The sequence below is a fragment of the Lissotriton vulgaris genome, unplaced genomic scaffold (genome assembly GCF_964263255.1).
Source record: "Lissotriton vulgaris unplaced genomic scaffold, aLisVul1.2 SCAFFOLD_340, whole genome shotgun sequence".
In the NCBI taxonomy this organism is placed as follows: Eukaryota; Metazoa; Chordata; class Amphibia; order Caudata; family Salamandridae; genus Lissotriton; species Lissotriton vulgaris.
Genome location: NW_028249633.1, coordinates 1,188,361 through 1,214,644, shown reverse-complemented (window position 1 = coordinate 1,214,644; position 26,284 = coordinate 1,188,361). Strand labels below are relative to the sequence as shown.

Genomic DNA, 26,284 nt, shown 5'->3' with positions numbered 1-26,284 from the left:
ATCTCATTTCTTTTTTATATATATATATCTCAAAACAAACAAGAAAATCCTCTCAAAGCAAATATATGCACTATACACAGTGAATTGACATACCTATGTACATACCTATACACAACAAATATACACAGTGAAACAACATATACACTTTATACAACAGGACATATAACAGAAAAAATGGAAAGGGTTAATTTTATGTATATATCTTTGTCATGTAATTATTTATCTCTTCTTCACCCTATGAGACAGTACTACAAGAGTGTCCTCCTATTAAATCTAGGTGTTACACTAGGAGGTAGTCGGACACAATGGTTCCAAGCCAAAACCTCAAGGAACCTAAATCTTCATATGTGTCCCGTGGTGTATCTTTCCCAAATTAATTGAAAACAAAAAGACTCCTCCAATAGGAAAGTGTCGACGCGGTCGCGTTTCGGCCTTCCTACAAATCAGGCCTCTTCAGGACAGGGCGACAAAAAAAGGAAACTTCAATTCCACTGCGGCAAGCCGCCCGAAAATTATAAAAAACGCCAACTGTTTCTTATATATGTCCGCTCTGCTACTCTTAATGCACAAGCTCGGGGTACTCAATCTCCCTGGGGCCACAAAAGCTCGGGTGTCGGTAGTTCTAAATTCAATCTCAGCAGGTCGCCAAAAGGTCGGGTCCTCACTCACAAACGGCCGCGGCATATATCCGCTCTACGCCGTCCTCAACGTTTCCCCATCCACAGCTGGAATATTATAGGCATCAGGCACTTAACACCCATTGGGCTCACGGGGCTCCAGCCCCCCCCCCCCCGTCGTGTGTGTCAGCCTGGGCGGAGACAGCTTCGCAGGCTGGCGAGCATCTAATTGCAGCCCCATCCGAGTACTTAACAGGTCTTTAAAAGACCATTTACTTGTAAATGAGGCTTTTTTTGTGTGTTGACCCCTTCTTACAGCCACTCTGTCCGTGGTTGGAAGAATTAGCCCCGCCCCCGAAATATTTTTCAGCCCCCCCGAAATTTGGGTCTAGTTGCCCGCCTGACAGGCATCACCCCTATCATGCCAAATCGTCTATCTGCCCCCAGGGATGGGCAGAAAGACTTGGTTGCCCTTCAGGGGTTGGACACATGGCCTGATGCCAGATTAGTTGACCGTTCTAGGGTAGCGTAACATCTCTGTTGTCTACTGGGCAGACCGCTCAATCTGCCTCCCTTGGGCACGAGGACTGTATTGCCCCGTTTCGGTGGGGACATGGCCCAATGCTGGGTGGGGTGGTCCTCCCCACCCCTTTCTGTTGTGTCAATTGGGCTTTTTACCACCCCAATGGGGCAGCTTGAGGGCAACTAAATAGCCTTTTTGCCTGGGAGAACATTCCCACCCAAAATGAATCCCTGGTGTGTAGTGGTGTGGGTTCCTGCTTGGGGATCGCCGCCAGAAGCCTGTTCACAAGCAGGGATTCCCTAGGGAGGGATACTGTTAGAAAAGCAAGATTCTCCCCTTTCCAATGAGAACTCACCTGTTGAAATCTGTGCTCCCGAGGCTAAGATACGTCCATGAGCACCGATGCAACAGAGAGTGAAACAAGACAATCCGCTCTTTCCACTTTCAATTTAAAGTTCATGTTGTCATTATACCATACACGCTGATCTTTCGTAAAAGGAAAAACACAGCCTCGGCTGCTGGAGAAGCTTTTTGCAATTGAATGGTACAATCCCTGGCTGTTTTATCATGATATCCACATCAACTGCGCCTGGCAGAAAGCGCTCCTGATGCGGAGGTCTCGTTATTTGCGCTCAAGATGCTGACAGGCTGCTGCGGATGTTGGAAATGCATATTTCTCTTCACATTTCAGAATGCTATTCTGCCATGAATGAGGAGATTCTTTTGAAAACTCATAGGACATTTCACCTCATTTTAGCTTTATTATACAATAACCATAATTTATGCAGAAAAAGAAACCCCTCATTTTGTTCATTCACTGTAGTATTCTCCATAGGACATCATTTCAGTTTTAAAGCTTTGATTGCATCAAGATGGTGTTCAGGTCTCCACACTTATGTCATATACACAGAATGCCAGCGCCCTCTGCAAAATCACCTATATTTAGTGAATACTGTGATCCATTTTAGTGGTATTCAAATGCAAAGGAAACATACTGACTTTGTCTACATAAATGCAATCAGCAAGTTCTTAAACTTTGAATTCCATTTTTTAAAGTATTTTGTCATTAGTTACTTAATGAGATGCCTCTGATTAATACCTAATCTGAGACAGTATTTTATGTCAACATCGTTAAATCTATACATAAGACAATGATAAGGAATGTACTCGTAGTCCCATAACCTTATAAAGGAGCTCAGCCTTCAGACTCGTTCCTCTATATGGCACTCCTCAGTGACTTGCAATATCCTTATGAAATACAGCAGGAGGTACTTTATCCCATATATCACTAGCCAAGACCACAAGCCTATGCATTTCTGGTCCAAAAGGCAAACCTTGCTTATCCTCTAATTATATGCATGAGAAATCAGTGATTCTACTACAAAATTGAGAGCCCCACTAACATATGGCCTAGTCTTCCCTTTCCAAGACCAACTGTGAGCAGGACCAGTCAACATCATTGAAGACGCTTTTGGCGACAAGCAAACTAGAACGTACTGTAGGAAAGTGTGCTTCTTGGATGGTCATCCCCCCCACGTGTTGCTGTAGATGCTGTGGTATTAGAACTGACAGTGCACTTGGACCTGATAACCAAGGCCAGTGCCAGTGCTCTTCCCCTCGAATTGTAATGTGAGTTGGTACACCGAAATAAAAAGGAACTTTAACCCCCCATTATAAGTCCCTATTAAACAGCACCAGGTATATCCAGAGCATGGGAGTTAAAGGGGTCACAGGGGCTGCAGCACTATTTGTGCCACCCTGAGTGTCCCTAATAAAAGTAAAGTCTACGGGTCTGCTACTACAGTCTGCACGGGCAGCTCTGCTTGAGTGTGACTCTGCACATCCCCTGTTTGACAGAGTCCCCTCACTGCCTTCATATATATATGTCACTCCTAAGGTAGGCATCCTAAATCCCAGGAGGTAGGGTGCATTATATTAATGGTGCAGGTATGTATATATGTACAGACATATATACCTCTGCAGTAACCTTACCATTCAAATTTACTATAAGTGCACAGCGGTCCATAGGTTAACGTGGACTGGCTATCGAACAAAACCGAGATCGCCAGCTCCAAGATGGCACCCCCAAATGTAGTCATGTTTGGTATGAAACATCAAGCTTTTTCACCTCTGACATCATTCTCCTTTTCAGGGTGAGCTGGGAGGCACCCAGGTGCCACCCTTAGAGGGTGCCCTCCAAGTTACCAAGTTCTCTGTGCCTTGATGGGCTTTGGGAGTTGTATGCCACCAGAAAGAACTTGGAAGTCTAACCTCCTGCTGGTGAGTGCTGTCACTCCCAGAGGACATGACACAAAAGGCCTGGCAGGAAAGAGGTCACACCTCTGCCGTTCAGGATGACTAGTGAAAGACCCATCAGGGCAGTAAGCCTAAAAGCCAGTGGTGCCTCTGTAAGTGACTTGTCTCCCAGTGAAGACAAAGCCCCCGCTGCCCCCTGGCACTTGGGTTCGTAAGCAGGTTGTAAATTAGGCATGCAAAGATAGCCATACTATTAGTGTGGGCAGGTGGGTCTGTACAGCCAAGGATGGAACGTGCCATCTCTAAAAGTCATGAAAATATGGCTGGTTAACAGAAAGTTAACGCAGGCTCAGTGGCGCACAACTTTAGTGTATTCTAATGATCAAACCTATTTTGAACGTTTAAACATTTTATTTGATTCATATATATTTTTTCATATAATTTCTCATCAATCTAACATCTTTCAACATAACATTCTGTGTTTAAGCATAAACACATAACTTTCCATTTGTTAAACCAAAATCAAATGCATATATACATGGTGAATGCGTAAAATATTCTTGTGTGCATCACAATCCGCCCAATGCATTTCGGGACGAATGTCGAGTCCCTTCGTCAGGGGCAATGGTTAGCACACTAGTGAGTGTGCTTCTAATAAACTTCGTAATCCAACAATCCAAACAAACTGCTAATGTAGCGAATAAATGCGTGCTGTAAACCCTTGCTCCTTTCACTCCGTTTTGTCGATTTGGTGTCCGTGTGGATTATTGAAGGAGCTGCGTTTACGAGTGGATTATTTAAGAAGCTGCGTTTGCTGTTGAAAACGACAGGTGTGACAACTGTTGGATATATATTGAAAGGAGCAAGGGTTTACAGCACGCATTTATTCGCTACATTAGCAGTTTGTTTGGATTGTTGGATTACGAAGTTTATTAGAAGCACACTCACTAGTGTGCTAACCATTGCCCCTGACGAAGGGACTCGACATTCGTCCCGAAATGCATTGGGCGGATTGTGATGCACACAAGAATATTTTACGCATTCACCATGTATATATGCATTTGATTTTGGTTTAACAAATGGAAAGTTATGTGTTTATGCTTAAACACAGAATGTTATGTTGAAAGATGTTAGATTGATGAGAAATTATATGAAAAAATATATATGAATCAAATAAAATGTTTAAACGTTCAAAATAGGTTTGATCATTAGAATACACTAAAGTTGTGCGCCACTGAGCCTGCGTTAACTTTCTGTTAGTCAGACAGAAGTTCCCTTTGGATGAAATATCAACAGTACCTAAGTACTCACAGGCATACAAACAACAATATACATCGAAGCAATGTAGATAAACAGGATACAACCACTCTATGTGAAAACACTCTCAAAACAATTCAAATTAAAAAACAATTTATTAAAAAACATCACATTAGATAAAAACAGAAATCTGGGAAACATATAAGGACGGTGTAATAATCAATAAAAACAACAACATTCAGTAAAAAAGGAGTGGGCAAGAAGATAAGGATAGAAACCATTCAAAGAAAGCCAAATTTGGTTTCCCCCTTCATGTGTAATCCTAGATTCACTCCTTAGGCGTCGACGCGTTTCGGCGGTGTGAGCATATTAATCCGCCTTCATCAGGACAATAAACAATATAGTTTCCCAAATAGATTCTCAGACATATGAAGAGTATGACCTATAATGCATGGGGTGTTCTGCCTCCTATGCGTCAAACAGAGGAATTCGTCCAGCGAATTCTTTTAACTATGCGTTCAAATACGCATTGGTGAACTATATACTGTTGTAAGGCGTGACTACGTCTTTATGATAATATAAGGACGGTGTAATAATCAATAAAAACAACAACATTCAGTAAAAAAGGAGTGGGCAAGAAGATAAGGATAGAAACCATTCAAAGAAAGCCAAATTTGGTTTCCCCCTTCATGTGTAATCCTAGATTCACTCCTTAGGCGTCGACGCGTTTCGGCGGTGTGAGCATATTAATCCGCCTTCATCAGGACAATAAACAATATAGTTTCCCAAATAGATTCTCAGACATATGAAGAGTATGACCTATAATGCATGGGGTGTTCTGCCTCCTATGCGTCAAACAGAGGAATTCGTCCAGCGAATTCTTTTAACTATGCGTTCAAATACGCATTGGTGAACTATATACTGTTGTAAGGCGTGACTACGTCTTTATGATAATTATATTATCATAAAGACGTAGTCACGCCTTACAACAGTATATAGTTCACCAATGCGTATTTGAACGCATAGTTAAAAGAATTCGCTGGACGAATTCCTCTGTTTGACGCATAGGAGGCAGAACACCCCATGCATTATAGGTCATACTCTTCATATGTCTGAGAATCTATTTGGGAAACTATATTGTTTATTGTCCTGATGAAGGCGGATTAATATGCTCACACCGCCGAAACGCGTCGACGCCTAAGGAGTGAATCTAGGATTACACATGAAGGGGGAAACCAAATTTGGCTTTCTTTGAATGGTTTCTATCCTTATCTTCTTGCCCACTCCTTTTTTACTGAATGTTGTTGTTTTTATTGATTATTACACCGTCCTTATATGTTTCCCAGATTTCTGTTTTTATCTAATGTGATGTTTTTTAATAAATTGTTTTTTAATTTGAATTGTTTTGAGAGTGTTTTCACATAGAGTGGTTGTATCCTGTTTATCTACATTGCTTCGATGTATATTGTTGTTTGTATGCCTGTGAGTACTTAGGTACTGTTGATATTTCATCCAAAGGGAACTTCTGTCTGACTAGCGTCAATTTTGGTACCCTATCCCTTTGGTGTTGGGGTCCCTCTCTCTTTTATTAGAGTTAACTTTCTGTTAACCAGCCATATTTTCATGTTACAGTCAGAGTGTTAGGGTACACTCTATCAGTCGCAGCACACAGATCACTATACTATATCTAAGCAAGATAAATATAGATATCAAATTGGAGTGCTCGGTGCACAATTGTTTATTTATCTCTAAAAGTCACACAAATAGTAGGTTCTGGGTAGTTTGTTGACATAAACCCACTGGATGTTCTCACCTCAGGGGAGGATTAGCTGCAGGACTAGTAGAATTGGCTACATGCACTCACACCATTAAACACCCCATAAATCCAGGATTTAAGTGGCACATCTGACACCAGAACTCCAGATCTGCTCTGAAGAAGGATAAAGAAGAGACCCATGTCAGCACAAGCCAGGAATCCACAACAAGAAGTTGCAAGCTCGACACCCATGGTAGCTCTCTGCACCTGCTGGACATGACTCGTCCAGGACCAGAGACCGGTCTCACAAGAAAGGCAGACCTCTATGCAACCTAAAGACTTCATCAGGACTCCCTGCCAACTGCAGTACCCTGCAGTAGGCAGGCACAACCACACTTCTACGATCCAGAATATGACTGACCACTGGGACCCTTTGTGGACCAGCCCAAAAGTAACTGGCCAGGTGCCTTCTGGGAAGTGTAATCTTGAACCTCTGTCACAGGCCTCTATAGAATTCCGAGGATCTCTGGAAGAAGGTTGACCTCGTCTTGACCCTTGTTGGGACCAAGGCTTGTAGTTGATCTAGCTGAATACTACCTGCTTCACTCAATGCCCCACATGGAGGGGACACCTTGCATAATCTCCCTTCCTCTCCAGTGGCACAGCCCTTACATCTCAAAGTTGATTGTGTTGGCACACCTGGCAACATTTGTTCCTGCAGTCCCATTAAGCATTACGGATAGTGAGGTACATATCGGCTGTTCTGTCTGGTGATTACTGGTCTATGGGGTCCCTCCAAGTTTTGTCTGCAAGGGGCCCCTCTGAACTCGACCTGCAAGTTTTGGTTTGTCAAGTGTCTTTCTTTACAGCTTCCGCAGATCCCGCTTATTACCAAAGACAGCCACGTCACCTGTGCACCCAGACTCCCTGAGCAAGTTACATTTTTGTGACTCTCAGCGCTTGGTCAGAGGAGTCGCAAGACCTTAACTCCAAGTGGGTTCCATTGAACTCAACCGCGAGTGACGAGTGTCACCTTGTATTTCTTCCATTGACATGATTGGTAAAGTCTGACAGCTGTACAATGTATTGATTTTATTATCACTGTAAATTCTATCACTCTGGTTATACAAACTATACATACTTCATTCGGGTATCTAAATATACATAAAAATAAGCTCTATTTTTATAAATTGGTTTTGGAATTTTCTCTAGTCGTGTCAATTACTTATTGTCATTGTTAGTACTGTAAAATGCTCTACACACGTTCCTCTAAGTCAGCCTGTCTTTACCACTCTACCAAGATTGAGAGAAGGATGCTACTGCGATCCCAAAGTCCACTTTTGGATATTGTGTTAATATTGTATGGTAAGGCCCCGGACATTCCACATATTATTTCAAATTTGCTGCACCTTATTTGCCACCTGTCAACAGGGTGGGCTCTCCATCTCATGGTCCTGCCTCACTTGAATATTTACAAGGCCTCAATCTACAAAGTCCTGCATCATTAATAGAGAAAACAGACTGCTTTGAATCTGCCCCAGAACCCTTGAGGTGAGACTCGAACTCCCTCACTCAGGTCAAGTTATTCTTTAATGTGTCTCAGTTTATTTCTAAACACCTGGCCTCTGATGACTGTCAGCGCCAAACAAGAGGTTTATTCTGTTTCATAACCAAATCATTATCTATAGATCTCAGGGCGTAGTTCTATATCAGTATATTGGATCTGAGGAGCCAGTGCTTGTGTTACTAATATGCATTCAATTATTGGATATTTGTCTATGGTCGTAAAAGATGTATGTGCGGTCTCTCTTGTCCATATGTTGTTTTTAACAAATGTCGCGGATTCACATGTCTGCACTCTCCATGGAGTCCAAGGTCCACCCACTATCTATGGTCACTCGGAGAGGGCTGGGGCAGCATCAGTGACATTCTGTGGGCATCTGCTTGACAAGAGGGATTTTCTGGGAACCTGGGTGAATTATGGCACATGCAGGCTGCTGAGACTAAGCGGTGCTGGCTGTTGCACGGTTCTAGGTTTGCAGAAAGTTCTGTGGGTCTCTTCATCTAGCTCTAAGCTGCCCCTCCCTCCCTTCCTCTCCTTCTTGTTCTTCTTCTAAGATCTAGTGTGTTAAAAATGGGGGTCTCAGTTGGCAGAGGTAGGTAGCTTTGTCCAAATAGGGACACTGGCTTTTACTCGCGGAAAGGGGCTACACTCCAAAAAAAACCCTGCTCACCCCCTTAGTGGCTTGGCACGAGCAGACAGGCTTATCTCAGGAGCAGTGTGTAAAACATTTGTGAACACATACAGTAATACAGTGAAAACACCACAAATGGACACCAGACCTGTTTAGAAAAATAAGTAATCTTTACTAGGCTTAACACAAGGTCAAACAACAAAAATCCACAATACTGTAATAAAAAATAAGTCTTTAAATGGTAGAAAATAGCTTAGTTCAATGTGGATGGTAAATGGGACACTTTACTCCCAAAGTACCTTAGATGCATCACGCAATGCAACCAAAAGGGTCGCAGGGAAGTTGAGGCGCCGTTCCTTACACTCAGGGGAGTGGGTGCGTCGGTTCCTTACTGCTGCGCAGGAGAGATGATGCGTCGCTTCCTTACTGTGTGGGGAGTTGATGCATTGTTTTTTACTGTGGCACAGTGACGATGGGACAATATGGCATCTCGATGCGATGCGACGATCCGGTGTGATGCGACCAAATGGCATCTTTGATGCGATGCGACAACGTTTGATGCGATGCGTGCACGCCCGATGGCCGTGCGGCAAACTAGGTAAGTTCGGAGCTGCGTCAGGCCCTGCAAGATGCTTCTCCGGTGAAGAGAAGGCGACCTCTGAGGTGGTGATACACTTTTCCGGTGATGCGACACGCTTTGTCGGTGTTGTGATGGCGAACAGCTGCGGCGGCGACTCGCTTCTCCTCGTTGCGTAGCATTTCCAGCTCCCAGCAGCAAGCAGTCTTCTCAAAGGGCCCAACCAACAGTAGGCATCTCTCTGTAGGTAGAATTCCCAGCAAGGGAATTCATTGGAGCTGGTGGTTAAGTCTTCTATCCCTGATGTCTCAGGCAGGAGGCAAGCACAGCACAGGGGCAGTCTCCTCCTTCAGCTTCGTTGTTTTTTCTCCGTGGCAAAGGTTTGTCTTGATTCCCAGTACTGAACTGAAGTTCTGGGGTCTGGGCCCCAACATTTATACTGCAAAATCCTTTGTCCTTTGTAGGCAGAGGGTGTATGTGCCCAGCCAAAACCAGTTCTCTGCAGATTCCTGGCAGTAGATGGAGACATCATTGTTGAAAGCAGTCCTGGCCCAGGTAGCTGAAAGGAAATCTCCTCCCGCTACTCTCTATTCTATGAGGGCTCAGGTCAGTGTAAGGAAATCTCCGCCCCCACTCTCTATTCAATGCAGGTCCTATTCAGCCCAGTCCTGACCCATCAGACTGCTGGAGCCAAAGCCCTCTCCAGCCCCCTCTCACTCACAAACCAGACATGGGATACACAAACCTAGCAGAGGCATGCTGGGTGGTTAGGCAAGAAAATACCTACTTTCTAAAAGTGGTACTTTCAAACAAAGAATGTAAAAATCACCCACACTAAAAGATGTATTTTAACATTCTGAGTTCAAGCATACTAAACTTTTTTTTCTTATCTTGTTCCTAGGGTCAGTTATGATTATAGGATGTTATACTCAAACTGCCCATTCTGGCCTATGGGAACAGGTAGCCTTGCAATAGTGAAAAACGAAATTGGCTGTAATTCACTATCAGGAAATGCCACACACATCCGGGCATGTCCTACCTTTCACATACAATGCACTCTGCCCATGGGGGTACCCTGGGACTAGCTTAGGGGTGTCCAACATGTAAAAAGGGAAGGTTTAAGGACTGGCAAGTGTGTGGACTTGCCAAGTCGACATGGCATACCCAGACTGCACTCAGGCTCTGGAATGGCAGGCCTGAACCATCATTTACAAGCTGCGTCTGTGGGTTGCACAATCAGTGCTGCAAGCCCACCAGCAGTATTTGATTTACCGGCCCTGGGCACACATGGTGCACTGTACTAGGATCTGACAAGTAAATCAAATAAGCCAATCATGGAGTCACTAATCCAATACAACACTTTACAACAGGGAGCACTTGCACTTTGCCACTGAATAGCAGTGGGAAAGTGCCCAAAGCATCTATACCAGCAAAAACATAGCAAAAACACAGGAGGCAACAGTGAAAAAATGGAAGGAAGACCCACACCAATGCTGTCATGTCTAACATAGTGGTATCTGCACCAGGATGAGGCTCAAAAGAGTCCAGATGTGAGAGTAGCGTGAAGTCACCTGCTCTCAGTGCTTAATTTGTACAAGGATAAGTGCTGGGGCTCTCGTCAGGAGGCCACTGCACCTTACACCTCACATAACCCATGCCAGCTGCTAATTACAGTACATACACCGCTCCCAACCTTCACACTCCTATAAGTATGACAAGACAGACTATTTCAGGCCCCCAAAAGCCAGAAGAACGGCAGGCATTAGTCATTGTTAATGTTATTTGAACAAATAAACCCCTGTTGTTGTGTTCATACCTAAATTAGCATGACAGCGCCACCATGTGGCAGACTGTCATAGCCCCAGTGCTGACAATAAGGTGTTGATGCGGAGCACTGGAAAACCCCGGCGCAAATTCAGCACTGCCTGCCCTGTGTCTTTTCTACCCCCAGTCAGTGGACTGTTTTCCTTTATGAACCTCCTCCTGCACTGCTCGGCATTGCTTGCAAATAGGGTGACCAACTGGCATGGGTAGAAATTAAGGACAGTGAGTGTAAAAATTCAGGACAAAGGGTCACAATTAAGGACAAAAATGCAAGACAGAAAGTCGGAATTCATAACAAAAATTTGGGCCAAAAAGTAAGTTTTACAGACACATCAGAGAAGGTCGTGCAATATTACATAAGTAAAAAGACAACCAACCCAGCCACAAGTCAATTTTTTTTTTATATTAGACTGAGACAACCTTGCACTGCATCTGATGTATGTGTGTGCGAGTGAAACTTAAACAGCTGCGTTGGCATATAAAACAAAATGAAGAACATGATCAAAACTGAAGACTTCTCAGATCTTACATGCCCCCTCGCTCCCATTGAAAAGAAAAAAAAAACAATCCGGTCCACAATCCCAAGGGGGTGTGCATAAAAGCTAACGGGGCTCTGGGGCTAGGGTAAACAAGAAAATAATAGCATCACAAATGCAGAAACTTTGCACTATTGGAGCAAAATAAATAAATATCAAAAGACAATTGTATTTGCACCATTATCACTGCTTGTGTGACAGTGTAAGAGGCTAACAGTGGATGCACCTGAGTAACAAGCGCCAAAATGAAAAATGAAACCTCCACCCCTCCAGAGGTTGGCCCCTGGGAGGTGACAGGAGCCCATAAACAAAAGCAGTTTGCCATGTCCTGGGCTCTGGCAGGAGGAGGGGCAGCAAATGCTGTTACTGGGAAGAGAGGCCCATTATCATTCTGTATGTGATAATTTGACCGACATACAGAATGATAATTGGCCGATAGAAGACTGTGCCAGGTCGGGGAGGGGCTGCTGCAGACCACTTATCACAGCAGGAGCGTGAGCAACCGCCCCCCTGCAGTGAGAGTGACAGGACTCTCTGGCTGCTTGCAGGAGGACAGCTCGGTCCAATGTCTGAAATTACGGACAAAAGGCGCCCGGGAAAGAATTCCTTACGGACAACAGACAAGAGGTCCAAGAAACAGGCAGTCCATGAAACTTATGGACGGTTGGTCACCCTATTTGCAAATCACCTTGAACTACATAGGTGCCAGTATTGGGGCCTGCCGTATATGACGTATGGAAGCAACTGAGGTACCAGCAGAGAGGAGAGTATGGAAACATTTATGGAAGCAGTTCATTATTCTGCCGCTGGATGGCTCTGATGCCCACATGTTGAGAAAGGGACGAGCCTAAGAGGTTAAGAAGTCGTCCCCATTAAAGATAACTTAATCCAATCCAGTCCCCGACGTGTTATTTTCAAATCTTTTTTAGTGTAGATAAACACCGTTTGCAATAGATAGTTGTACCATAATAATTTTAAAACGACTTCCTATGCACCACTTGACAATTAAGTAAACTTTAATCAGCAGCTCCTCCCATAAACCTTTGTTGACTAATCGATAGCTTGCACGTTTTACACCTCCTATAAACCTTTGTTGACTAATCAATAGCTTGCACGTTTCACACCTCCTATAAACCTTTGTTGACTAATCAATAGCTTGCACGTTTTACACCTCCTATAAACCTTTGTTGACTAATCAATAGCTTGCACGTTTTACACCTCCTATAAACCTTTGTTGACTAATCGATAGCTTGCACGTTTTACACCTCCTATAAACCTTTGTTGACTAATCAATAGCTTGCACGTTTTACACCTCCTATAAACCTTTGTTGACTAATCAATAGCTTGCACGTTTCACACCTCCTATAAACCTTTGTTTACTAATCAATAGCTTGCACGTTTCACACCTCCTATAAACCTTTGTTGACTAATCAATAGCTTGCACGTTTTACACCTCCTATAAACCTTTCTTGACTAATCGATAGCTTGCACGTTTTACACCTCCTATAAACCTTTGTTTACTAATCAATAGCTTGCACGTTTTACACCTCCTATAAACCTTTGTTGACTAATCGACAGCTTGCACGTTTCACACCTCCTATAAACCTTTGTTGACTAATCGACAGCTTGCACGTTTTACACCTCCTATAAACCTTTGTTTACTAATCAATAGCTTGCACGTTTCACACCTCCTATAAACCTTTGTTTACTAATCAATAGCTTGCACGTTTCACACCTCCTATAAACCTTTGTTGACTAATCAATAGCTTGCACGTTTTACACCTCCTATAAACCTTTCTTGACTAATCGATAGCTTGCACGTTTTACACCTCCTATAAACCTTTGTTTACTAATCAATAGCTTGCACGTTTTACACCTCCTATAAACCTTTGTTGACTAATCGACAGCTTGCACGTTTCACACCTCCTATAAACCTTTGTTGACTAATCGACAGCTTGCACGTTTTACACCTCCTATAAACCTTTGTTTACTAATCAATAGCTTGCACGTTTCACACCTCCTATAAACCTTTGTTGACTAATCGATAGCTTGCACGTTTTACACCTCCTATAAACCTTTGTTGACTAATCAACAGCTTGCACGTTTTACACCTCCTATAAACCTTTGTTTACTAATCAATAGCTTGCACGTTTTACACCTCCTATAAACCTTTGTTGACTAATCAATAGCTTGCACGTTTTACACCTCCTATAAACCTTTGTTGACTAATCGACAGCTTGCACGTTTCACACCTCCTATAAACCTTTGTTGACTAATCGACAGCTTGCACGTTTTACACCTCCTATAAACCTTTGTTTACTAATCAATAGCTTGCACGTTTCACACCTCCTATAAACCTTTGTTGACTAATCGATAGCTTGCACGTTTTACACCTCCTATAAACCTTTGTTGACTAATCAACAGCTTGCACGTTTTACACCTCCTATAAACCTTTGTTTACTAATCAATAGCTTGCACGCTTTACACCTCCTATAAACCTTTGTTGTTTAAACTATGACTTGCATCTCTTGCAAACCTCTGATGATTAATCAATTACTTGCAGCTCTTGTGAACCTTTAATGGCAACTCAATGACTTACTCACTCCTCATGTAAACCTTGGCACAATATAAAAGCTTGGAATGGATCATTTTCTTTTTCTAGAGTCAAACTTTTCTTAATTTAGAAAGTGAATCCTCCGCTCACATGGGTTTGGGAAGTATTTCTAGACGTTTCCTCCGACAGACTACACTTAGTTATACAGTACATTTGTTATGCAATAGGCAGTCTTTAATGGAACCCTATGATGCCAAGCCAGATACAGTGAATACTAAAAATTACAATAAGCAAAATACATTTAAAAAATATATATATATTTTTATTAAACAAATGTGTGCAATCTGTTTCGGATAGAGGAGGGGTGAAGAGGCAATAATGAGCTTCCGCTGGCGAAGTTAAATTGTACTTTATGAACAATGGTCTTAACAATTGGCGTCGCAATGAATGTAGAAAGGGCCACACAAATCACACATGATCTAAATCTTGGACAGAAAAACAAAGGTCACAAAACCTCTGTCCCCAGAAATACCTTCCCAAGCTCCTAGAACAGCACCATGGTAGAGGATGTGGCCTTACGGCCAGCGCTGCCGACTTTGGAGCTGGGGAAACAGTTGGAGCCTTGGCGTCTGCTCGGCATCCAGTCATTTTGGACAAATCACGTAGGAGTGTATTCACAAGAAGTTGTGATAACTACCGCAAGAGTAGCATAACGCAACTTTCAACATCGCAGCCCATCACGGAAAAATAACCCTGTGTCAACGTGGAATTCACAACAAGGCAATAGCATGTGATAGACAACAGATAGCAAGGAAAATGTCAGCGTGAAAATCAACGCCACACCGCTAAAATGCGATATGCGAAGGCAAAAAAAACCATGCGATGAGGCCAAATGCAGTTCAAAAGTCGCGAAAAACTGCAACAGGCCTGCAAATCCCATGCGTCTGTCGGAACAATACACCATAAAACAGCACAGAAAAAAATACACCAGAAACAAGCCAAAGCACATAGCAACATGGATGTACCCTGACCCAGCACAGAGGCCAACTCGAACCCCACAATCCCCACAGACTACCAGCAAGGAACAGCGGGGTCGGGGAAGGCCAAGGAGAAGAGGGAGTGGAAGACAGGGTGCGGCCCGCAGGAAAACAAGACCAGCATCCCATCACGGAGGTGACAGAACTTTACCAGCAACTGACCCACTAGCAGACCTTCCGGATTGCAGTCGGAATTCCAAGGAGGCCAACCCAGGAGTCCAATAGGCACCAGCATAACGTGACTACCTAAACCAGGACTAAAACCTGCAGCTGACAGGAAGGCAGCAACGGCGACAGGAGGTGGCAGTCCAGTGCCCCTAGGGAAGTCCGAGGAAACCCAGGCCACAGTCATCAGTGTGGAGACGGTGCTAGGAGTAGGGAGTACGGACACAGCTCGAGAGGACCTGACACAACATCAACAGGCAGTGTCACAAACAGGGACTGGGTGGATGGGGGGAGATGGGCACAATGGCATCATACACGACGAGGCGTAGCACACTGCACACCCACAAACACCCAGGACCATGTCCCAGATCCCCTTTGCACACCGCAGCACACACACATAGCACGAACAGCATACCCACATTGACTACAACATAGAACAATGCGCATAGCCGACACTGCAGAACAGAGGACACAACTGGATCGGCACAGAACCACACCCAGGAGCTCGGAAATAGCAGTCACACCCATGTTGGCTGTGCGTATGATGGCCCTGGCCACTCCCCTTATGAATTGAGTGGGTGACGCCAAAGCTACATGTTTAAGCTCCAACCTGCTGCCTGCGGTGACATGCCTACATCTGATGTACACAGCACAATGTAATGTCGTAGGGCCCAGGGCCCTCATGCATACTACAAGGCCACAGGGACACACACAGATATCATGTTGAACTGGCTACAGGCACCCGCGCCCGGCCCCTTTATTGGCAGGGCCACATATACAGTGACGCCAGTGCTGGATGTTTGTGGGGTGAGTGTAAGCCATTCCACACGGAATGTCTGGTGCTGCCAACCACTTGAAGTCAACTCCTGAGCAACATTGAGTGAGCCGGAGAACTTCCAGAGGACAACCAACATGCAAACAGTAGTGTCCGTAAGTTGCAGTGAGTTGCAATGCACTGGGCTTTGGACACTGGAGATGCGCTCATGTGAAGAAAACGTCTTTGATTGTGTCCCTTCGATACATCCATGATGCAAATGCAGTGAGGTGTGTGAGACCTGCATCATCTTGACCATCACCGTCTCAGGACCCCCACACTGTTTGAGGTGACATAACTGCGCAACAGCTCCACAGCACAAAACACAATCATCAACGGACAATGGCCTGTGGTGTACTGAGTCACTGGCACCTGGAGTGCCGAGCAGGGTATCAGGCCAATGATGGCATCCACGACAGATCTGAGCAACTCCATAAGTCTGTCAGGATCACCGTTTCAACTCTGGCAGATGGCGCTTGGAGGTGGTCCCTGCCGTGGTGGCGGGTGCCTCCTGCAGTGATGTGACATGTTATGTTATATTATGTTATGTTATGATATAGAAGTTTCATATCGCGCACAATTACTCGAGAGTATCCTGGCACGCAAAGTTACAGTGACCTGGCGGGGCAAAGGAGTTTAAACTGGAAGGTTGAAGAAGAAGGTTTTGAGTTTTTTTTTTAAATAACCTAGAGTCATGGATGTCGCGTAATTCCAAAGGAAGAGAATTCCATGCTTTAGCTATTTTCACAGAGAGGGACTGACCTCCCAGCCGCATCCTACGGAATCTGGGAGTCACCAACCGGCGTTGGGGTGCTTGGAGCATAGAAAGCAAAACGCTTTGTCAGGTACAGTGGACCCAGGCCGTGCAGGGCTCTGTGGGCCAGAATGAGAGTTTTAAATTGCACTCTATGTGCCACAGGAAGCCAGTGTAGATCTCGCAGGTGCTGTCTTACGCTTGATCTTCTGGAGATGTTAAACAGAAGTCTAGCCGCGGCATTCTGTATGGTCTGCAGTTTTTTAACCATATAGCCTGGGATGCCAATGTACAGAGCATTGGTGTAGTCAATGTGAGAAAGGATAAGAGCCCAAGCGACCGTTTCCTTAGCTGGCCAGGGAAGCAGAGGGAAGAATCGTCTTAGTGATTTAAGAGTGCCAAAGCACACTCCGGTGAGTTTCTTAATTTGCGTAGAGAAGCAAAGGTCTTCTCCAAACCATACCCCCAAATTCTTTGCTGGTGTGCCGACAGAATTTGGTTGGGGGAAGTCAGGAGGCCACAAAGATTCTCTAAAGGCAGGAGGAAACTGGCTATAAAAAGGACCTTCGACTTGTCCTCATTGCACTTCAGTTCAGCAAGTGCAAGCCATTGAAACACCAACGCAAGACATTTCTGGGCCCCTTCGATCGACAGGTCAGAGTCTTTCCAGGTGAAGAGCAGCTGGGTATCATCAGCATAGGCTATTAATTTTGCTCCCAGCTCCTCCGCCAGAAAAATCAACGTAGTCAGGTAAATAATAAAGAGCAAAGGGCTCAAAGATACCTGTGGGACTCCCGTAGATACATTCCTGGCAAACGATGAAAAAGGTGGCATCCAGACCTTCTGGGTGCGTTCTTCCAGAAAAGATTTCAGCCAATCCCAGGCAGGGCTCACAATGCCAATGTCTGAGAGCCGAGTGAGAAGTAGTTGGTGGGGCACCGTATCGAAGGCGGCAGAGAAAGCGAGTAGCACCAAAGCTGCTCCGCCGCCCTCGTCTAGACATTCCCTTATTGCCTTAGCCATTTCCACCAGTGCAGTCTCTGTGCTATATGAGGCCCTAAAGCCAGATTGCGCCGGGTGTAAGACACAGGACGCTTCCACATATGCCTCAGGCTGTTGAAAAACCACCTTTTCGCAAACCTTGGACAGTGCCAGGAGGAGAGAGATGGGTCGATAACTGGTAGGTTTAAGCGGATCCAAGGAGGTTTTTTTAAAAGTTGTAAAAGATTAGCATGTTTCCAAGTCAGGGGTACAGTGGCAGTCTGTAGAGATAGATTAATAATCATGGTAACCTCTGGAAAGACAACCTCAGCCACCCCAGCCAAAACTCTAGCTGGGCAAGGATCAGTTGGGAAACCCGACTTAAGAGATCCAAGGATGGCCAATGAGTCACACCCAGCTATGGGCATAAACTTTGTAAGGGGAGATACTGAAGGGGTGAGGACTGGGGGGAGCAGAGAAGAAAAATCCCTTGGCTCCCAGGAACCCGTCCCCAAGCTGTCTTGGATAGTCTGTATTTTTTTCAATAAAAAAGGAGGACAGCTCCCGCACCATTGTGATGAAGCTGGGAAGACTGATTGTTCGGCGCAAGGAGTTAGAAAGCTTATAACAATGGGAAAAATCTCCTTACTATTTTTGTTAGCCTTGCCAATCTGCTCCGCGTAGAAACTTCTCTTCGCCGCACTAATGGCTGCATAGTAGTTTCTCTGGGCTTTACAGAGAGCAGTTTTGGCCAAGGGGCAGTACTCCCGACGCCAGCGATGTTCACATTTTTTACAACCCAATTTAAGCGCTCTAAGAGAGTCTGAATACCAAGGTTTAGATGGAAATTGTCTCGGTCATTTATTTGGTCGGAGTTTAGAGGCAGAGTCAGCCCCTTGGCTGATCCAGGAGGTAAACTCTCCACCGCTCCTTCAAGACCCAAGGCCGCCGATGGGCGCGAGAGTAAGAGGGCCTTAGAAAGGGCTGGAATATCAATCTTCTGAACTGGCTTATTTTGGGCCGTGCCTAACGGGACCGGCGATTTCCCTATGGACCAGGAAAACCGGATCAGATAGTGATCGGACCAAGTGGCCTGAAGGGGGTCAGTAGCAGAAAGGGCAAAGTTGGAACATACTAGATCAAGCATATGACCACCCTTGTGAGAAGGAGACTTAATCCACTAGGTCAGCTGTGCCAGATAAAGAGATCCATAAGTTCTCTTGAATCGGGAGCCTCCGGACAATCTAAATGGATGTTAAAGTCGCCAAGGAGGAGGAAGCATGGGAAGCGTAGGGCATGGCGACAATGACATCGTCCAGAGCTTTCAGGGAAGGTCCAGAAGGACCAGGTGGGTGGTAAACTAAAGTGCCACCCAGTGTGTAATGGGGGGCATAACGATGGAGAAGTCGAGAGCCTCGCCATCCACTAGCCCCGCAGATGGCTCACTGGAGAAAGCCTTAATGTCCCTGAACACCACCGCTATTCCGCCCCCATTCCCAGTTCTACGGTCTGCTCTCACAATTTTAAAGCATGCAGGAATGGCCAGCTCGACCACAGGAGCACAGTGATCGTTAAGCCAGATTTCAGTTATAAATAGGACATCTAGATTTCCATCAGAAAGAAGCTCATAGATGTCCGGAGCACGTTTCACCATAGAGAGGGAGTTAATAAGTGCAGCTCGAATCCTGTTCTTCCTCTCAATTCGAGGAGCGGGGACTAGTGGCTTAATATGGAAACAAAATTGGCAGGTGGGGCAAGTCCTGTGAAAACTATGGAGGACAGCCCACTGATCCCTCCCCTTGCACTTGGTGTTGCCAAGCGCTAAAAGTCCCTTATGACTGAAGGACCTCCGGCCATCCTTGAGTTCACAGTGTCGGGCCGCGTGGCTGGCTGGCCCTGGGCGCTTCCAGGGCGCAGACGGGCATGGACGGGCACAGACGGGCTTGCCTTTGGCGCGCCTTCAGCCGGCCTGGACTCGCTTTGGTGTGTGAGCCCTGGTGGGACGAATTCTGGCCCGGAGGCTGCGTGCAATCGCAAGACCACAGGGAAATGGCGTTGATGACCCCAAGGCCTATGCTTCAGGTTCCTTCCAATGTCCCCGGGAAAGAGGTCCCGGACATGACCTGTACGGAATTAGTGGCCCCAGATGCACAGCAGCCGGCACAGGCACCCAGCCACGGGACGGTAACTTGCGGCGCAGTCAGATGGGCCATGCGACCTGAGCAGGTCACCATCAGTGTACGAGGTGTATATTTCGGAGAGTTTAGGGGACAGAGGAAGGTGCCCTCAAGGGCAAGATGCCAAAAGGTTTGATTTTATCAGGAAGCAGTAAATTCAGGAGTGGAATGCGACAGCCTTGTGGCCACCACCAATTCGGCATCAGCTACATGAGGATGAAAACTGCCCCCTAGTCCATAGGCTCAGATGCCACCAAAGTTTGACCAGAGAGTGTCCATGATTGCCGGGTAACAGACTTAGTGGCACCTAGGCTGAGTGGGGATGCAGTCTGCGATGATGCAGATACACTGATATGAACTCTGCCATTGCTGAATCATGACTCTGTGACCTACTGGACCGCAGTGTAGGCTGGCTGCAATGATCAGCAGTGGCCTACAGCCATGTGTCATGGGGTCGTGATGCACAGCACACCAGGGCAGTTGTCAGTAGTGTATGAACACCTCCATAACGATGATCCTTTTCTCTCTGCCAAGATGCAAGGCGTCATCCACTTACGCCTCTTCTTGCATCCAATGTAGTGATATCTTCCTTTGCATACTCAATAATTGTTAGACCTGGTATCATTGGCGTGAGTCCCCCTTACATTTTTACTGATTGCCTCCTCTGTTTTTGATCTGTTTTGCTGGTTAGATACTTTGGGCACTGTGCCACTGCTATTCAGTGCCACAGTGCAAGTGCTCCCTATGTTAAATTGATTAGTGACCCCATGACTGGGTTATTAGATTTACGTGTCAGACCCTTGTACAGTGCTCCATGCGTGCCCAGGGCTTGTAAATCAAATATTGCTGGGGGGCTTGCAGCACTGGTTGTGCCACCCACAGAAGCAGCTTGTAGAGTGCGTCTCAGGCCTGCGATTGCAGAGCCTGTGTGCTGTCTAGTATTGCCATGCTGACTTGGTAAGTGCACCCACTTGCCAGTCTCTAAACCGTCCCTTTTCTTCATATCAGACACCCCTAAGTTAGGTCCAAGGGCAGGGTGCATTGTAAGCATAAGGTAGGACATGCCCTGATATGTGTGACATTCTAATAGTGAAATACAGCCATTTTCGTTTTCACTATTGCAAGGCTACCTGTTCCCCATAGGCCAGAATGGCCAGTTTGATTATAACAGCTTATAAGCCTAACTGACTCAGTTTAGTATGCCTGAACTCAGGATGATAAAATACATATTTTAGTGAAGTTGGTTTCAACTTTCTGTGTTTGAAAATACCACTTCTAGAAAGTAGAATTTTCTTGCCTAACTATCCAAGCCTGCCTCCGCTAGGTTGTGTATTTCTTGTCTGGAGTTTGAGTGACAGGGGCTTGGGGATTCCAGGAGACAGGGTGAGTCAGCACAGGGCTGAATAGAGAGATCTGCATGTAGATGGGTGGAGGGAGTTGCACCTGGGACCTGTGCCTTCCCTCCACAATGCTGGCTCCACCTCCTGTGGTGTGTCTGATGTCCCTGGCCTACGCTGTGAAAGGCAAGAAGGAGTCATGTCAGCAAGTGCTCCAGGACTGACCAGAACTGGTTTGGACTAAGCAAAGACCTCTCTGCTTTCAGTGAACAAAGAGAATATGAGTATAACTATGAGGACCCAGACCCCAAGACTTTAGGAACAACAAGCAGAACCTTTGCCAAGGAGAAGAACCAAGGAAGCTGCAGGAGTTTGGACTGCCCCTCTGCCAGTGTGCTGTGTTGCTGGGTTGGCCTGCAGTGGTTTCTTTATTGCCAAGGAAAGGAGGAGGAACTTTTAAAGAACTTTCATCATCTGGCATAATATTACTCCAAGGCTTGAACTTGTGCTTGCCTCCTGCTGAAGTCTCCGGGACAAAAGACTTCACCACCAGTTCCCCTCTGAATTTCCTTGCTGGGCATTCTGTCTGCAGAAGCCTGCGTGTTGCGACGCACCAAGAAGAAGCGTGTCACAGCTGTTACCCAACTAGTCACCGGAGAAGCATGTTGCCACCGCAAGGGTCACTGTAGCATCACTAGAGAAGTGTGTCACAGGGCCTGTTGCGGCTCCAAAGCAACTGAGTTCACCGCACGCCACTGGCATGCACGCATCGTCGTATTCACATTGTTGCATCAAGGGCGCCATCTTATCACATCGCACCGGATCGTCACATCACATTGAGGCGCCTTCTTGTCGCATTGCAACTAGAACACAGCACGAGAATCTATGCATCACCTACTCTCTGGCAAGGGCAAATACGCATCCCTCACTCTGGGCAAGCATTGAGGAGCGACGCATCATCTCCCCCGAAGCAAGGAACTGACGCATCTTCCTTCCTGCAAACCTTTTGTTTGTTTTGCGTTACGAATCCAGGTACTTTTGTGAGAAATTTGTCACATTCATCATCAACTTGAATTAAGTAACTTCTAACATCTTTAAGCCTATTTGAAGTAAAGTATTGTGGATTTTTGTCATTTGTGGTCTTGTGTTAAGTCTATATAAAGAATACTTATTTTTATAAAACCTGTGTTGTGTCCATCTGTAGTGTTTTCACTGTATTACTGTGTGTATTCACAAATGCTTAACACACTGCCTCTGAGATAAGTCTACTGCTCGTGCCAAGCTACCAAGTGGGTGAGCAGGGGTCATCCAGTAGTGTAATCCCCTTTCCCTGACTTAGTAGCAAGGGTCCCTATTTGGTCAAAGGTGTATACCATTGCTAACTAGTGACCCCCAGTTCTAACAATGTTCAGTTAAAAATCTGTGGCCTATTCAAGCGCAGACTAGGCCTTGAGCTGTGTAGGCCGGAGGGAGGGGTCAGCACGGCCTTTCACCGAGTGTCGCCGGAGTAATGTGGAACAACATCAGGGGGATAGCGGTGGTCTGAAAGGCTTCCATGGTCGCGACCCTTGGGCTTGGAGGTTACACTAGCACGTGGTGGGCCACCCTTGACACGCCGGTGTCTGATGCTGATCAGTGTGGCCTAGCTGCGCAGGGTCAGCCCTGATGGGTTTGGCTCCAGCAGGCCGGGGTACGGCAGGCTCACAAGATCTAAGGCTACTCCGCTATAGAGGATGGCGCCGGCCTCGTGGCGGGGTGGGAGGCACTGTCCTGGAGGGGACGATGTGCTTTCCCAAAGAGGACCACGCCCTGGGCTATGTGCTTTTTGTTCACACCCCTACGCTGGCCTGGCGTACGCCGGCCCATCCCACTCTGCTCACGCTTACAGGGAGGGGGGTAACAGGCAACATTACCGCAAGGACACCCATTGGTTGGGGTGACATGGTTGCGTCCACTATCCACTACGCTCCATACACCAGAGCTGTATGTCGCCGTGGATAGGGGTGTGTTCTGCTTAATGCGGTCTGTCCAGCAGTTCGCCGCAACTCTTGCCATTGTGTACTTTTCCAATCATGGTTCTACCACATCCTTCACACATGCCTGCTTGCCTCCTCTCCCCACATTCATCAATTGTGTCACTGAGTTGCCATGACATTGATTGGTCATGTTCACAGCTCGCCCATTTTACCATTGCAAGTTGTTCAATCGTGTCTGGTGGGTGGGCATGTTGTTGTGCATGTTGGTTGTGAACTTGTGACATGTGCATTGCCAGATTTGTGGATTGCATGGTTGTGGATTTGAGGTGAGTGGGGTGTTGATTGGGAACTTGCCAAGGACTTGTGCATTTCCCTGGGTGCCATCCTGGGAAGGCTGGTTGTTGATGGAATGTCAGAAGGCGAAGGGATCATGCACACTGGCTGTGTATTTGGATGGGACATTGGTGTAGGTCCCACGGTGTTCTGATGTTGCCTGCACATAGATGCGTGATGTGTGCTTCCTGTTGCGCTGATTGTGTGCTGTGTCACCAGAGGGCACAGGTGGGACATGTGTGCAGTGGATTGCCCCCGATACGTGCGTGCATCCGGCTATGGCGTATGGTCCTTGCCTGTTCTCCAGTGGTTCATGCGCATTGTATTGGCTGTACTTGGCCTGGGGTGCAAGGGTGATGGTGATGTCCATGACAAGGGCCCACAGGTGGAGCACAGCCAGTAGCTTGGTGTGGGGTGGGATGTTGGTTGTCCGCTGTGTTAGTGCCTATGGCCTGTTGGGCAATGACGGCCAAGATATGTAGGGTGGTTGTCCCTTTCAGCCTGTGGTGGACAGTGACATTGTCAGACGTTGTGCCTGGGAGACAGGCGCGTTTCCTGGGGGCCGTTGTCTTTGTCTGCGCAGCCTCTGTAGTGGTCCGGGGAGGGGGGGTGCTGTGGCCCTCTGGGTGTCTGGTCTGCATGATGAGAGGATCCATGGCATCTGTTGTTCTTCAGGTGTGGCTCTGGGCTGGTCTCCCTTTCGTGGTGCTGGCTACCGTCTGACTTACACAAGGCCAGAGCAGGTGTAAATTTCCTGCTGCTAACGCGCCTTATTGCGTGCTTTGTGTTCTTATCCCCGATCTGGCTGGTCGTTTTGAATGTTGAGGTGTGGTGTTGTCACGGCTTTTGGCACGGGAACGCCTACTTTTCATCTCATTAGCGATAGTTACGGGGGTCCTCTGTGGCAATGTTTTCTGTGGCTGCTATCGTGGGAAAACTGGTGCTATGGGCTGTTAGCACCTGCTTGTGAATGGTGAGGTACATTTTCACGACTTTGGCTGCGATAAAGTGCAGTTAATTCAACAATAGCTCCTTCTGAATATGCCCCTTGTTCTCCCTGCGCCTTCCATCAGTTTGAGTTCGCCCTATATAAATCTGAAAGAAAGTCTCCTCAGTAGAGTGCCTGAGTCTTAAGAAATATAACGAGGCGCTTGACAGGGCCCAGTGCTGCTGGCACTGACCTCGGTTCTAGCTCACCTGCTCACACTTATGAGACAGCATTGATACTATAATAGTCATATTTTTACTGACAAACCCGCTGTGTACAGCTGACGAGTGTAATAGCACAATAGATGTCATGGTTCAATTTTTATTTTTTTTATAAAACCCTTGTAGAGATTTAAGCCTTACACTGACTCTGACGCTGTCTCTCTCTCTTCCCAGATGTATGATCACAGACTTCGGGGAGTGCGCCTACATCGGACATGGAGCCCTGAGGGTGTCAGGTTGTCATTTCCCCAGACCCTACATCTGTACTAAGAGGCCTTTTGACTGACCAAACCTGCATCACCGAGGAAGATGCAGAGATCAGTCTACGCCACTGGGAGGCGCTGCTACATCATTTTCAATGTTATATTGTCAGCCCCACTTCTTTTAATCTCCCATCACTTTACACACCTTATTTGTTTGTGATTATGTCAGGAGTTCGAGAAGTGAGAGCAAAGCTGGTTGCTGTCGCCGAAATAGCAAGCAGAAGGAGAGGCCGGCATTGATACCACTTGGGATATTCACTCGAGGGTTTGAAATTAACCACAAATCTTTGTGCATGGCTGCCCGTATCGGGTTAATGAATAGAGGGAAACGCTGACCCGGTAATACTCTACGATATTAAGACAGGACGATTGCGAACATTCCATCACGAATACGTGGATAAGAAATAGCGAACAGAAAACACCAGGCCTACCAACTTTTTGATCCATATGAATAGTTGAGGATATCACGAAGTCCTAACCTGGTGAATAGACTGAGTTAAACGTTACAGCATCCCTCTTAGGGTAACTCAACTTTTAGGATGCAGAATTCAAGACATTCTGAATACATGTGAGGTACAATCACAGGAGCCCTAAATCCATAGATGCACTATACCCAATGTCCCCTGGAAATTCGGAGTGTTAATCTGAAAGAGGTCCTGAAGAAGGTGGCTCCGGGCCGCCGAAAAGCGCGTCGACCAAGTGCGGGGTCTTAGACTTAGTTCTGAGACCTATAAATGTTGGCAGCGGTTTTCTGCCTTCTATGATTCGGGTTCTCCCCCTCAGATGGTGTGGTGATGAATGCAGTAGGGTGTGTATGTGTCAGAATGTTGTGATAGTCTGTTTTCAACCAGGGGTATATTGAATTGAATGTAGTGCACAACAATATATAGTTTTTTGTATATAGTCACATATTGTATATATTTATTCTTGTCTTTCTTCGCTTAAATTTCTAAAAAATGTTTACACTTTAAAAAAAAAGTTTTTTCTGTAAAAAAATGGTAATTCTCTACTTGTGATAAAATAAGGAAAGAAATTCCTATATAAAAGAGTAATGATAACTTAGAAAAAATGAAATAAAAACGATATTTTTTGAATGAAATAAAAAAGAATATTTGTATTTTTGTCACCAATATCATGTGATTA

The 26,284-nt window shown here is 45.9% G+C and overlaps 1 protein-coding gene across 1 annotated transcript in view; it reads left to right on the top strand.

Annotated features, from left to right (window-relative positions):
- LOC147663516 (uncharacterized) overlaps positions 1-25,164 on the top strand; it is a 310,528-nt gene extending 285,364 nt beyond the window's left edge. Inside the window, exon 5 of the mRNA XM_086950396.1 lies at positions 25,053-25,164. Coding sequence (XP_086806522.1) covers positions 25,053-25,164 — 112 coding nt within the window. The remainder of the gene's footprint in view (positions 1-25,052) is intronic.
- The last annotated feature ends 1,120 nt before the right edge of the window (positions 25,165-26,284 follow it).